Source organism: Oncorhynchus mykiss, chromosome 14 (genome assembly GCF_013265735.2).
Source record: "Oncorhynchus mykiss isolate Arlee chromosome 14, USDA_OmykA_1.1, whole genome shotgun sequence".
Taxonomy (NCBI): Eukaryota; Metazoa; Chordata; class Actinopteri; order Salmoniformes; family Salmonidae; genus Oncorhynchus; species Oncorhynchus mykiss.
Genome location: NC_048578.1, coordinates 23207501 through 23221050, shown reverse-complemented (window position 1 = coordinate 23221050; position 13550 = coordinate 23207501). Strand labels below are relative to the sequence as shown.

Below are 13550 nucleotides of genomic sequence, written 5' to 3'. Positions count from 1 at the left end.
TTTATTGGATATTTCAAACTTTTTTAACAAATCAAAAACTGAAAAATTGGGCGTGCAAAATTATTCAGCCCCCTTAAGTTAATACTTTGTAGCACCACCTTTTGCTGCGATTACAGCTGTAAGTCGCTTGGGGTATGTCTCTATCAGTTTTGCACTGTCTTTCTAAGGTCTTCGAAAGCCATGTCAACAAATAGATTACCGATCATTTCGAATCCCACCGCACCTTCTCCGCTATGCAATCTGGTTTCAGAGCTGGTCATGGGCCACGCTCAAGGTCCTAAACGATATCTTAACCGCAAACGATAAGAAACAATACTGTGCAGCTGTATTCATTGACCTGGCCAAGGCTTTCGACTCTGTCAATCACCACATCCTCATCGGCAGACTCGATAGCCTTGGTTTCTCAAATGATTCCCTCGCCTGGTTCACCAACTACTTCTCTGATAGAGTTCAGTGTGTCAAATCGGAGGGCCTGTTGTTCGGGCCTCTGGCAGTCCCTATGGGGGTGCCTAGGGGTTCAATTCTTGGGCCGACTCTCTTCTCTGTATACATCAATGATGTCGCTCTTGCTGCTGGTGAGTCTCTGATCCACCTCTAAGCAGACGACACCATTCAGTATACTTCTGGCCCTTCTTTGGACACTGTGTTAACAACCCTCCAGACGAGCTTCAATGCCATACAACTCTCCTTCCGTGTCCTCCAACTGCTCTTAACCTCTCTGGGATCGTTCGGGACGCTAGTGTCCCACCTCGCCAACAGCCAGTGAAATTGCAGGGCGCCAAATCAAAACAACAGAAATCTCATAATTAAAATTCCTCAACCACACAAGTATTTTACACCATTTTAAAGATACACTTCTCGTTAATCCAACCACAGCTTCTGATTTCAAAAGGCTTTTCGGCGAAAGTAGAACATATCATTATGTTAGGTCAGCAACTAGTCACAGAAAGCATTCAGGAATTTTCCAACCAAAAAGAGGTGTCACAAAAAAGCAGAAATATAGATGACATTAATCACTGACCTTTGACGATCTTCATCAGATGACACTCCCAGGACTCATTGTTACACAATACATGTATGTTTTGTTCGATCAAGTTCATATTTATATCCAAAAACCTCAGTTTACATTGGCGCCATGTTCAGAAATGCCTCCAAAACATCCGGAGAAATTTCAGAGAGCCACATCAAATAACATAAACACTCATCATAAACTTTAATGAAAGATACATGTTTTACATAGAATTAAAGATAAACTTGTTCTAAATGCAACCGCTGTGTCAGATTTAAAAAAACTTTACAGCAAAAGCACAATATTCAATAATCTGAGAACAGCATTCAGCCATAAAAGCAAGCCATACAGTTACCCGCCAAATTGTGGAGTCAACAAAAGTCATAAATAGCATTATATATCTTCACTTACCTTTGCTGATCTTCGTCGGAATACACTCCCAGGATTCCCACTTCCACAATAAATGTTTGTTTTGTTCGATTACATCCATATTTATGTCCAAATACCTCCGTTTTGTTTGCGCGTTTAGTTCACTATTCCAAAGGCACAATGCGCGAGCGCAAAATCCAGAAGAAAAGTCAAAATAGTTCCATTGCAGTTTGTAGAAACATGTCAAACGATGTTTACAATCAATTCTTAGGGTCTTTTTATAATAAATCTTCAATAATATTCCAACCGGACAATAGCGTATTCATAACAGTGAAAAAAGAAGGAACGGCGCGCCCGCGGGACCGCGCAGTAAACAACTGATTGGCCTCAGCCTAGTCCACTTTTTGAAACAGCTCTTATTCGACACCCTTCCACAATATAAGCCTCAAACTTTCTAAAGACTGTTGACATCTGCTGGAAGCCTTGGGAAGTGCAATCTGGCCCCATAGACACAGCATATTGGATAGGCAATCATTTAAATGAAACTACAAACCTCAGATTTCCCACTTCCTGGTTGGATTTGTCTGCTAGACCCTGCTAGGTATTGTCCCCCCTTATCTCAACTCGCTGGTCTCCATAGCAGAGCCTCTCCTTCCAGTTCTCTGCTTCCAATGACTGGAACGAACTACAAAATCTCTGAAACTGGAAACACTTATCTCCCGCACTAGCTTTTGAAATTACCCTCACTAGCTTTTGAAATTACCAGTCTATTTCTCTCTATGGATGGTGATCTAAATGATTGTACTGTCACTCTCTGGCTTTTTAAATGACTGCTCTCTCTCAATGGCCTTTTAAATGACATGTCTCAGTCAATGTCTGATAGGCAGTAAGCACATCTCTTACCATCCTGAGGTCCATAAGAGGAGATAAGGAGAAATGTAAAACTTTTGAAACTGAATAAATGTCATTAATGTCTACCACAGCCTGGGCTCTGGTAGCTGATTAGTTATTTCGGAAACATTTCTCATACATTGAAACTCATTTAGAACTAATTTCATTCTTATTAGAGCACAAATCAGATATGGTATTTACATTTCAAATCCCAGCAGTCTTTACAGCCAGCCAAACTCATGAACCACACACAGTATTCTCTCTTGACTGAGAGCCTTCATCCCATCCCTCCTCATTCTCATTACTATTGTATCAGGGAACATGAGTACAAGATGGCTGACATTATCTAGCAATGTCTCACACAAGTGTTAGATGCACAAATACAGTAAAATGCCTTTCTTGCAAGCCTTAACCCCAACAATACATTAATCAATAACAATGTAATACTAAATAAAACAAGGTAAAACAAAAACACACAATGATAGGATGTGTGTGTGTGTGTGTGTGTGTGTGTGTGTGTGTGTGTGTGTGTGTGTGTGTGTGTGTGTGTGTGTGTGTGTGTGTGTGTGTGCGTGTGTGTGTGTGTGTGTGTGTGTGTGTGTTACTGACCTGGTGTGTGTGTGTGTGTGTGTGTGTGTGTGTGTGTGTGTGTGTGTGTGTGTGTGTGTGTGTGTGTGTGTGTGCGTGTGTGTGTGTGTGTGTGTGTGTGTGTGTGTGTGTGTGTGTGTATTACTGACCTGGTGTGTGCGTGTTTTATTCAGATTCTCCAGTCCTTCCTTGAGGCTCTGTACCTGGCTCTCCAGCTGCTGTTTGTCCTCCACACTCTTCTCCAACTCTGCCTCCCTCTGTTTCTTTTCTTCACGCATCTTCAGCAGTTGCTGCAAACACAGAGTACATACAGTGAGCCACATACCGTAACTAACCTTTAAACTTCTGATACAGAGGAGATACATTTAGCTACAGATGCTAACTAACCTTTAAGACAGAGAAAGCACAGTTAGCTACAGATGATACCTAACCCAAGGCACAGTTAGCTACAGATGATAACTAACCCTTAAGACAGAGAAAGCAGTTAGCTACAGATGATACCTAACCCAAGGCACAGTTAGCTACAGATGCTAACTAATCCTTAAGACAGAGAAGACACAGCTACAGATTCTTGCTTACTACAGGCATATGACTCATGCAGGTTATTAACACTTTATCCATCAGCTCCATAGAGGAAACAATGTTAGCCAGCGGTGCTAACCCTTATGTTTCAGGATTTGCCATCGAGTAAGGAACTTTTAGCTTATAGCTTCTCTATGTAGGTCAGAACCATGTAGAAGCTGAAAAGTCCTTTCTCCTTATCCATTTCTTAAAAAACTATATCACAGTCTCAGTTGGGTTTAGGCGGAAATACGCAAGTATTACATGACTCAGAAGTGGAAGAAATTCACAGAACCTGGGCAGACTCAAATCACCTGCTGATAAAATGTTATGGAAATTTGCCAGAGCCTGCCTGATATCACAATTTAGCACAGAGCAATAAGAAGTATTGGATTTTCGTCTCTTCCTCCTCATTTTTATCCATTCATTTAATATTTTCATGGCAATGTCGAAACTTGCGTGTTGGAAATGTAATTACCATCTGTCTATTCATATGATCATGACCGTTGACCACTTGAGGATATTTGATGACCCAGCAGGTGATGGAAGCAACAGATTTCCTGCCTGAGGGTTGTTTAACCAACAGTTTGTTTTCCCTGAGGGGGATATTTTATTAGAAACCCCTCCAGCTGGTATTAGTTTGTGTACAGCGTCTAGGTCAGCAGACTGATCAGATTCTAGAATGACTCTTTTCCTGTCAAGTCTCTCTATCCATCCTACTCTGAGTGCATCCCTCTTGCTATCTCTCTCTACGCCTCTCTCTATCCATCCTACTCTCAGAGTGCACCCCTCTTGCTCTCTCTCTCTACGCCTCTCTCTATCCATCCTACTCTCAGAGTGCACCCCTCTTGCTCTCTCTCTCTACGCCTCTCTCTATCCATCCTACTCTCAGAGTGCACCCCTCTTGCTCTCTCTCTCTACGCCTCTCTCTATCCCTACTCCCTCTTTCTCAGTGTTGTGTGTGTGAGATTGGGAGGGCAGTTCTCTATCCACCTCTATTAAAAGTAACTTTTCCTCAATACGACTGGTCACCCCAGGAAGCCAAACCAATGGATTATGAGTCTCACCAGCCAGAATCTGCAGGGGTTTAATATCTGTATGGAACCAGGAAATGAAAAATTCCTGTGGAATTGATTAAAATAAATCCAAAGCAGGAACTGCTGCAAGAAGTTAACTACTGTGGGTATGTCTGGTAGAAGTAGTACCTTCTGCATTCCCTGTAGTGCCTGTTGTAGAAAGGTTAGTTGTTGCTGCCTGATGGTGTCCTCTTCACTGTGTTGTGGAGGTGTGTGTTCTTGGTTTTTGCCCTGCTCCTGCTTCAGCAGCTCCACCTCGTTCCTGTAGGCGTCCAGCTGACAGCGCAGAGAGTCATTCTCTTCCTTTAGGGCCTCCACCTGGGCCACAGGGCCTTCACACACACACACACACACACACACACACACACACACACACACACACACACACACACACACACACACACACACACACACACACACACACACACACACACACACACACACACACACACACACACACACACACACACACACACACACACACACACACACACACACACACACACACACACACACACACACACACACACCACACACACACACACACACACACACCACACACAGTATGATGAGAACTACTAATGAAATCTGCACCTGTCCGATTGAACAGACAGGATAGACAGTGTGATGAGAACTACTCATTAAACCCAAACCTGTCCCATTTAACAGACAGGAAACAGTGTGATGAGAACTACTCATTAAATCCTAACCTGTCCTATTGAACAAACATGAAACTGTGTGATGAAAACTGCTCATTAAATCCTAACCTGTCCTATTGGACAGAGAGGAGAGATAGTGTGATTAGAACTACTCTTCCCCCGTTCCTTTGACAGGAGAGTCTGTTCTTTACAGCTGTCGGAGGGGGATGTGTGTAATGTAATGAGAGGGTGTGTTTGAGTGGCTGAGCTGGGGAGATAAGACCTGAGAGTGAGTGTGTGAGGGAGGGAGGCCCAGCAAAGAGTGTGTGTGTGTGTGTGTGTGTGTGTGTGTGTGTGTGTGTGTGTGTGTGTGTGTGTGTGTGTGTGTGTGTGTGTGTGTGTGTGTGTGTGTGTGTGTGTGTGTGTGTGTGTGTGTGTGAGACAAATAGAGAGCCAGCAGGCGAGGAGGTTTTGGTTGAGGTGTGTATTGATCAGGGAGCCTCATCAACCGATTCCCCTTCCACAACGTGACAGGCTTTAGTATCGACCCTCAGCACAAGGCAGCTGACAGGAGAGAAGCACCAACCCATTCCAACTCTGCACCGCATCAATGGAGAAGCACCAACCTATTCCCACTCTGCACTGTATTAGTGTAGAAGCACCAACCAATTCCCACTCTGCACTGTATTAGTGTAGAAGGACCAACCCATTCCCACTCTGCACTGTATTAATGTAGAAGCACCAACCCATTCCCACTCTGCACTGTATTAGTGTAGAAGCACCAACCCATTCCCACTCTGCACTGTATTAGTGTAGAAGCACCAACCCATTCCCACTCTGCACTGTATTAGTGTAGAAGCACCAACCCATTCCCACTCTGCACTGTATTAATGTAGAAGCACCAACCCATTCCCACTCTGCACTGTATTAGTGTAGAAGCACCAACCCATTCCCACTCTGCACTGTATTAATGTAGAAGCACCAACCCATTCCCACTCTGCACTGCATTAGTGTAGAAGAACCAACCCATTCCCACTCTGCACTGTATTAGTGTAGAAGAACCAACCCATTCCCACTCTGCACTGTATTAGTGTAGAAGAACCAACCCATTCCCACTCTGCACTGTATTAGTATAGAAGCACCAACCCATTCCCACTCTGCACTGTATTAATGTAGAAGCACCATTTGCACTGTATTAGTATAGAAGAACCAACCCATTCCCACTCTGCACTGTATTAGTATAGAAGCACCAACCCATTCCCACTCTGCACTGTATTAATGTAGAAGCACCAACCCATTCCCACTCTGCACTGTATTAATATAGAAGCACCAACCCATTCCCACTCTGCACTGTATTAGTGGAGAATCACCAACCCATTCCCACTCTGCACTGTATTAGTGTAGAATCACCAACCCATTCCCACTCTGCACTGTATTAATGTAGAAGCACCAACCCATTCCCACTCTGCACTGTATTAGTGTAGAAGCACCAACCCATTCTGACTCTGCACTGTATTAGTGTAGAAGCACCAACCCATTCCCACTCTGCACTGTATTAGTGTAGAAGTACCAACTCATTCCCACTCTGCACTGTATTAATGTAGAAGCACCAACCCATTCCCACTCTGCACTGTATTAGTGTAGAAGCACCAACCCATTCCCACTCTGCACTGTATTAGTGTAGAAGTACCAACCCATTCCCACTCTGCACTGTATTAATGTAGAATCACCAACCCATTCCCACTCTGCACTGTATTAATGTAGAATCACCAACCCATTCCCACTCTGCACTGTATTAATGTAGAAGTACCAACCCATTCCCAATCTGCACTGTATTAATGTAGAAGTACCAACCCATTCCCAATCTGCACTGTATTAATGTAGAATCACCAACCCATTCCCACTCTGCACTGTATTAATGTAGAAGTACCAACCCATTCCCAATCTGCACTGTATTAATGTAGAATCACCAACCCATTCCCACTCTGCACTGTATTAATGTAGAATCACCAACCCATTCCCACTCTGCACTGTATTAGTGTAGAATCACCAACCCATTCCCACTCTGCACTGTATTAATGTAGAAGCACCAACCCATTCCCACTCTGCACTGTATTAGTGTAGAAGCACCAACCCATTCCCACTCTGCACTGTATTAGTGTAGAAGCACCAACCCATTCCCACTCTGCACTGTATTAATGTAGTAGCACCAACTCATTCCCACTTTGCACTGTATTAGTGTAGAAGCACCAACCCGTTCCCACTCTGCACTGTATTAATGTAGACGTACCAACCCATTCCGACTCTGCACTGTATTAGTGTAGAAGCACCAACCCATTCCCACTCTGCACTGTATTAGTGTAGAAGAACCAACCCATTCCAACTCTGCACTGTATTAGTGTAGAAGAACCAACCCATTCCCACTCTGCACTGTATTAGTATAGAAGCACCAACCCATTCCCACTCTGCACTGTATTAATGTAGAAGCACCATCTGCACTGTATTAGTATAGAAGAACCAACCCATTCCCACTCTGCACTGTATTAGTATAGAAGCACCAACCCATTCCCACTCTGCACTGTATTAATGTAGAAGCACCAACCCATTCCCACTCTGCACTGTATTAATATAGAAGCACCAACCCATTCCCACTCTGCACTGTATTAGTGTAGAAGCACCAACCCATTCCCACTCTGCACTGTATTAGTATAGAAGCACCAACCCATTCCCACTCTGCACTGTATTAGTGTAGAAGTACCAACTCATTCCCACTCTGCACTGTATTAATGTAGAAGCACCAACCCATTCCCACTCTGCACTGTATTAGTGTAGAAGCACCAACCCATTCCCACTCTGCACTGTATTAGTGTAGAAGCACCAACCCATTCCCACTCTGCACTGTATTAATGTAGAAGCACCAATCCATTCCCACTCTGCACTGTATTAATGTAGAAGCACCAACCCATTCCCACTCTGCACTGTATTAGTGTAGAAGCACCAACCCATTCCTACTCTGCACTGTATTAATGTAGAAGCACCAACCCATTCCCACTCTGCACTGTATTAGTGTAGAAGAACCAACCCATTCCCACTCTGCAATGTATTAGTGTAGAAGAACCAACCCATTCCCACTCTGCACTGTATTAGTATAGAAGCACCAACCCATTCCCACTCTGCACTGTATTAATGTAGAAGCACCATCTGCACTGTATTAGTATAGAATAACCAACCCATTCCCACTCTGCACTGTATTAGTATAGAAGCACCAACCCATTCCCACTCTGCACTGTATTAATGTAGAAGCCCCAACCCATTCCCACTCTGCACTGTATTAATGTAGAAGCACCAACCCATTCCCACTCTGCACTGTATTAATGTAGAAGCACCAACCCATTCCCACTCTGCACTGTATTAGTGTAGAAGCACCAACCCATTCCTAGTCTGCACTGTATTAATGTAGAAGCACCAACCCATTCCCACTCTGCACTGTATTAGTGTAGAAGAACCAACACATTCCCACTCTGCACTGTATTAGTGTAGAAGAACCAACCCATTCCCACTCTGCACTGTATTAGTATAGATGCACCAACCCATTCCCACTCTGCACTGTATTAATGTAGAAGCACCATCTGCACTGTATTAGTATGGAAGAACCAACCCATTCCCACTCTGCACTGTATTAGTATAGAAGCACCAACCCATTCCCACTCTGCACTGTATTAATGTAGAAGTACCAAACCATTCCCACTCTGCACTGTATTAATATAGAAGTACCAACTCATTCCCACTCTGCACTGTATTAGTGTAGAAGCACCAACCCATTCCCGCTCTGCACTGTATTAATTTAGAAGCACCAACCCATTCCCACTCTGCACTGTATTAATGTAGAATCACCAACCCATTCCCACTCTGCACTGTATTAATGTAGAAGCACCAACCCATTCCCACTCTGCACTGTATTAATGTAGAAGCACCAACCCATTCCCACTCTGCACTGTATTAATATAGAAGCACCAACCCATTCCCACTCTGCACTGTATTAGTGTAGAATCACCAACCCATTCCCACTCTGCACTGTATTAGTGTAGAATCACCAACCCATTCCCACTCTGCACTGTATTAATGTAGAAGCACCAACCCATTCCCACTCTGCACTGTATTAGTGTAGAAGCACCAACCCATTCCCACTCTGCACTGTATTAGTGTAGAAGCACCAACCCATTCCCACTCTGCACTGTATTAATGTAGACGTACCAACCCATTCCCAATCTGCACTGTATTAATGTAGAATCACCAACCCATTCCCACTCTGCACTGTATTAATGTAGAATCACCAACCCATTCCCACTCTGCACTGTATTAGTGTAGAATCACCAACCCATTCCCACTCTGCACTGTATTAATGTAGAAGCACCAACCCATTCCCACTCTGCACTGTATTAGTGTAGAAGCGCCAACCCATTCCCACTCTGCACTGTATTAATGTAGTAGCACCAACTCATTCCCACTCTGCACTGTATTAGTGTAGAAGCACCAACCCATTCCCACTCTGCACTGTATTAATGTAGACGTACCAACCCATTCCCACTCTGCACTGTATTAGTGTAGAAGCACCAACCCATTCCCACTCTGCACTGTATTAGTGTAGAAGTACCAACTCATTCCAACTCTGCACTGTATTAGTGTAGAAGCACCAACCCATTCCCACTCTGCACTGTATTAATGTAGAAGCACCAACCCATTCCCACTCTGCACTGTATTAATGTAGAAGCACCAACCCATTTTCACTCTGCACTGTATTAGTGTAGAAGAACCAACCCATTCCCACTCTGCACTGTATTAGTGTAGAAGCACCAACCCATTCCCACTCTGCACTGTATTAGTATAGAAGCACCAACCCATTCCCACTCTGCACTGTATTAGTATAGAAGCACAAACCCATTCCCACTCTGCACTGTATTAATGTAGAAGCACCATCTGCACTGTATTAGTATAGAAGAACCAACCCATTCCCACTCTGCACTGTATTAGTATAGAAGCACCAACCCATTCCCACTCTGCACTGTATTAATGTAGAAGCACCAACCCATTCCCACTCTGCACTGTATTAATGTAGAAGCACCAACCCATTCCCACTCTGCATTGTATTAATGTAGAAGCACCAACCCATTCCCACTCTGCACTGTATTAGTGTAGAAGCACCAACCCATTCCTACTCTGCACTGTATTAATGCAGAAGCACCAACCCATTCCCACTCTGCACTGTATTAGTGTAGAAGAACCAACCCATTCCCACTCTGCACTGTATTAGTATAGATGCACCAACCCATTCCCACTCTGCACTGTATTAATGTAGAAGCACCATCTGCACTGTATTAGTATGGAAGAACCAACCCATTCCCACTCTGCACTGTATTAGTATAGAAGCACCAACCCATTCCCACTCTGCACTGTATTAGTATAGAAGCACCAACCCATTCCCACTCTGCACTGTATTAGTGTAGAAGTACCAACTCATTCCCAATCTGCACTGTATTAGTGTAGAAGCACCAACCCATTCCCACTCTGCACTGTATTAGTGTAGAAGTACCAACTCATTCCCACTCTGCACTGTATTAATGTAGAAGCACCAACCCATTCCCACTCTGCACTGTATTAGTGTAGAAGCACCAACCCATTCCCACTCTGCACTGTATTAATGTAGAAGTACCAACCCATTCCCACTCTGCACTGTATTAGTATAGAAGCACCAACCCATTCCCATTCTGCACCGTATTAGTATAGAAGCACCAACCCATTCCCCCTCTGCACTGTATTAATTTAGAAGCACCAACTCATTCCCACTCTGCATTGTATTAGTGTAGAAGCACCAACCCATTCCCACTCTGCATTGTATTAGTGTAGACGCACCAACCCATTCCCATTCTTCACTGTATTAATGTAGAAGCACCAACTCATTCCCACTCTGCATTGTATTAGTGTAGAAGCACCAACCCATTCCCACTCTGCATTGTATTAGTGTAGACTCACCAACCCATTCCCATTCTGCACTGTATTAATGTAGAAGCACCAACCCAGAATACAGGTGTTCCTCTTCAAGCCTGCTGGTTAAACAGACCACCTTTCTATGATTGAGAGCACAGAGACTCGGCTTCTTAAACAGGACTGTGCTCTTGCATTACAGGAAGCCCTAGCAGGTGTGACTGAGACTGTAAATATGATGGGGTGTCACATCAACACCTGTCTCCCTGCCACATCCTGGCCCTTCTCTACAGCATTCCTTTCCAACATTGTGACAGCCTCCTGACAATGATTGTTAGTGTTTTCTAATAAGCAAGGTCACACATGAAAAGGGTGAAATCAAAACCTGCTTGGCTGATGATTACATTTGCATATATCTGCATAGAAATTAGGTAGGCGGTCTTAACCGGGAGAGATCACAACAATTCCAAAGCAGAAAGTAAACGACACACTTGAAAAGGAGACCTGATTGTAGCAGTTAGCCCCGCTCTCTTGGCTTCCATTCCCTTTTCTCTCTAACTGCTTTAGAGAGAAGCAGAGGGTCATCTGAATGTCCAGGTGAATATTATGGTCTGTTTCAATCTGTTTTACATCAGTAGCTCTGTTGGCTCAGCAGACATAAACAGGATGTTCTGCGTAAAGACGACCTTAATGGTACTTCACTGGTGCCCAGAACAGCACTGAAATTAGCTGAAGGAGCTGACACACACACACCCACACAATACCCACACACACCCACCCACACACACACACACACACACACACACACACACACACACACACACACACACACACACACACACACACACACACACACACACACACACACACACACACACACACACACACACACACACACACTTTGCTACAGCTGTGACTATGAGCATCCCCATTTATAGAGGCAGGCCAGGGAATAATCTCCACAACACCAGTCCATTCACAGTGTCAGCTGCCTGCAGTGTCAGTCTCATTCATGTGTATTTCTGAGGTGCTGGAGTGAAATGACTATCATTTCATAGAGTCGCTATAGCACAAGTGTCAAACTCATTCCACGGAGGGTCGAGTGTCAGTTGGTTTTTGCTTCACCCTTGTACTTGATTGATGAATGAAGGTCTCTAATTAGTAAGGAACTCCCCTCACCTGGTTGTCTAGGTCTTAATTGAAAGGAAAAACCAAAAACCTGCAGACACTCGACCCTCAGAGTGTCTACCAACTAGACTGTTAGAATGTCTACCAACTAAAGAGTGTTGGAGGGTTTACCAACTAGAGTGTTACTAGAGAGTGTTGGAGTGTTTACCAACTAGAGTGTTAGTGTCTACCAACTAGAGTGTTAGTGTCTACCAACTAGAGTGTTAGAGTGTCTACCAATTGTGTGCAATCTCTCTTTTTCATAAACACACACACTCAGACAGTCTGGAGAAGACTGTACTTAATTTGGTAATTTAGAGAGTGAATGAGCTGACGACTCCTCTCTAATCAGGGCCGGTCCTTGCCTTTCTGCCACCCTAGGTGAGATCATAAAATGCCATCCCCCGCAAAACTAGAAAAGCAAAATGACATTGAAAAAATATTAAAAACACAATGAAGTTAGGTAAAATTTTGGTTCAGAATGAAAGGTGAAAAGATATATTTTCCAGACGTTGAAAATATGTATTTTCCGGACGATGAAATAAGGTTAATTTATGGTTCTGAATGAAATTTGAAATTATGTAATTCATTGACGTCTATGACCAAATACCCAAAACCAATGTCGTTGGATGTGGAAATCAATGCCGGTCCGACATGCACCCAAAAAATATTTCCAAAAGTATTCAACGTCGATCTGTGCTTACTGATGTGGTAAGCCTACCGTTTGTAAAACACCAAAAAATAAGTCTGAACAGGAACAAAAAAAGATGAAAAAAGACTTGGACTAATGCTTACTAGGGTGTAGCCTACCATGTCGCCCGCAATGGAAGTTTATGAATGCCCATCCATGTGGTAGGCCCATTTGTAAAACAGACCATTGCATTGGTTTTATTAGTGCCGATTCCTGTGACTAATCAATTTGGCTATTTAAGCTCTGAATATCAGCTACCCGACTTCATCGGGAGTTATCGTGAGGCTATTTGTAATGTGTTTACATAGCAGGAAATGCAGAAGTATTTTATTTATTTCTATGATCAGCTTGTCAAAAATGTATGGATACAAACTTGAAACCACTGATCATGTCAATTTACCCCACAGGGTGAAACTCCTGGACAGCAGATGTGAGTAGCATGATTGTCAATTTCCTATGGTCCATTTAACTTTTTTAGGATATGTAATTTTTTTTAAATGTGACAGCACATTTTATTTGATTGGGCGCCATTTACGTTAGCCTATTTGATACCTGTATGATGTAAAAAGTGTCCGTCT

At 43.5% G+C, this 13550-nt stretch overlaps 1 protein-coding gene across 2 annotated transcripts in view; it reads right to left on the bottom strand.

The window, feature by feature from the left end:
- The window catches only part of LOC110487749 (ecto-NOX disulfide-thiol exchanger 2-like), a 354612-nt gene that overhangs the window by 35319 nt on the left and 305743 nt on the right, over window positions 1-13550 (bottom strand). The window contains exons 11-12 of one of the 2 annotated variants that reach the window (XM_036943160.1): window positions 4624-4826; window positions 3007-3147 (exon numbers count right to left, since the gene is read on the bottom strand). In XM_036943160.1, coding sequence (XP_036799055.1) covers window positions 3007-3147; window positions 4624-4826 — 344 coding nt within the window. The remainder of the gene's footprint in view (window positions 1-3006; window positions 3148-4623; window positions 4827-13550) is intronic. The other variant, XM_036943159.1, reaches the window with a different exon arrangement.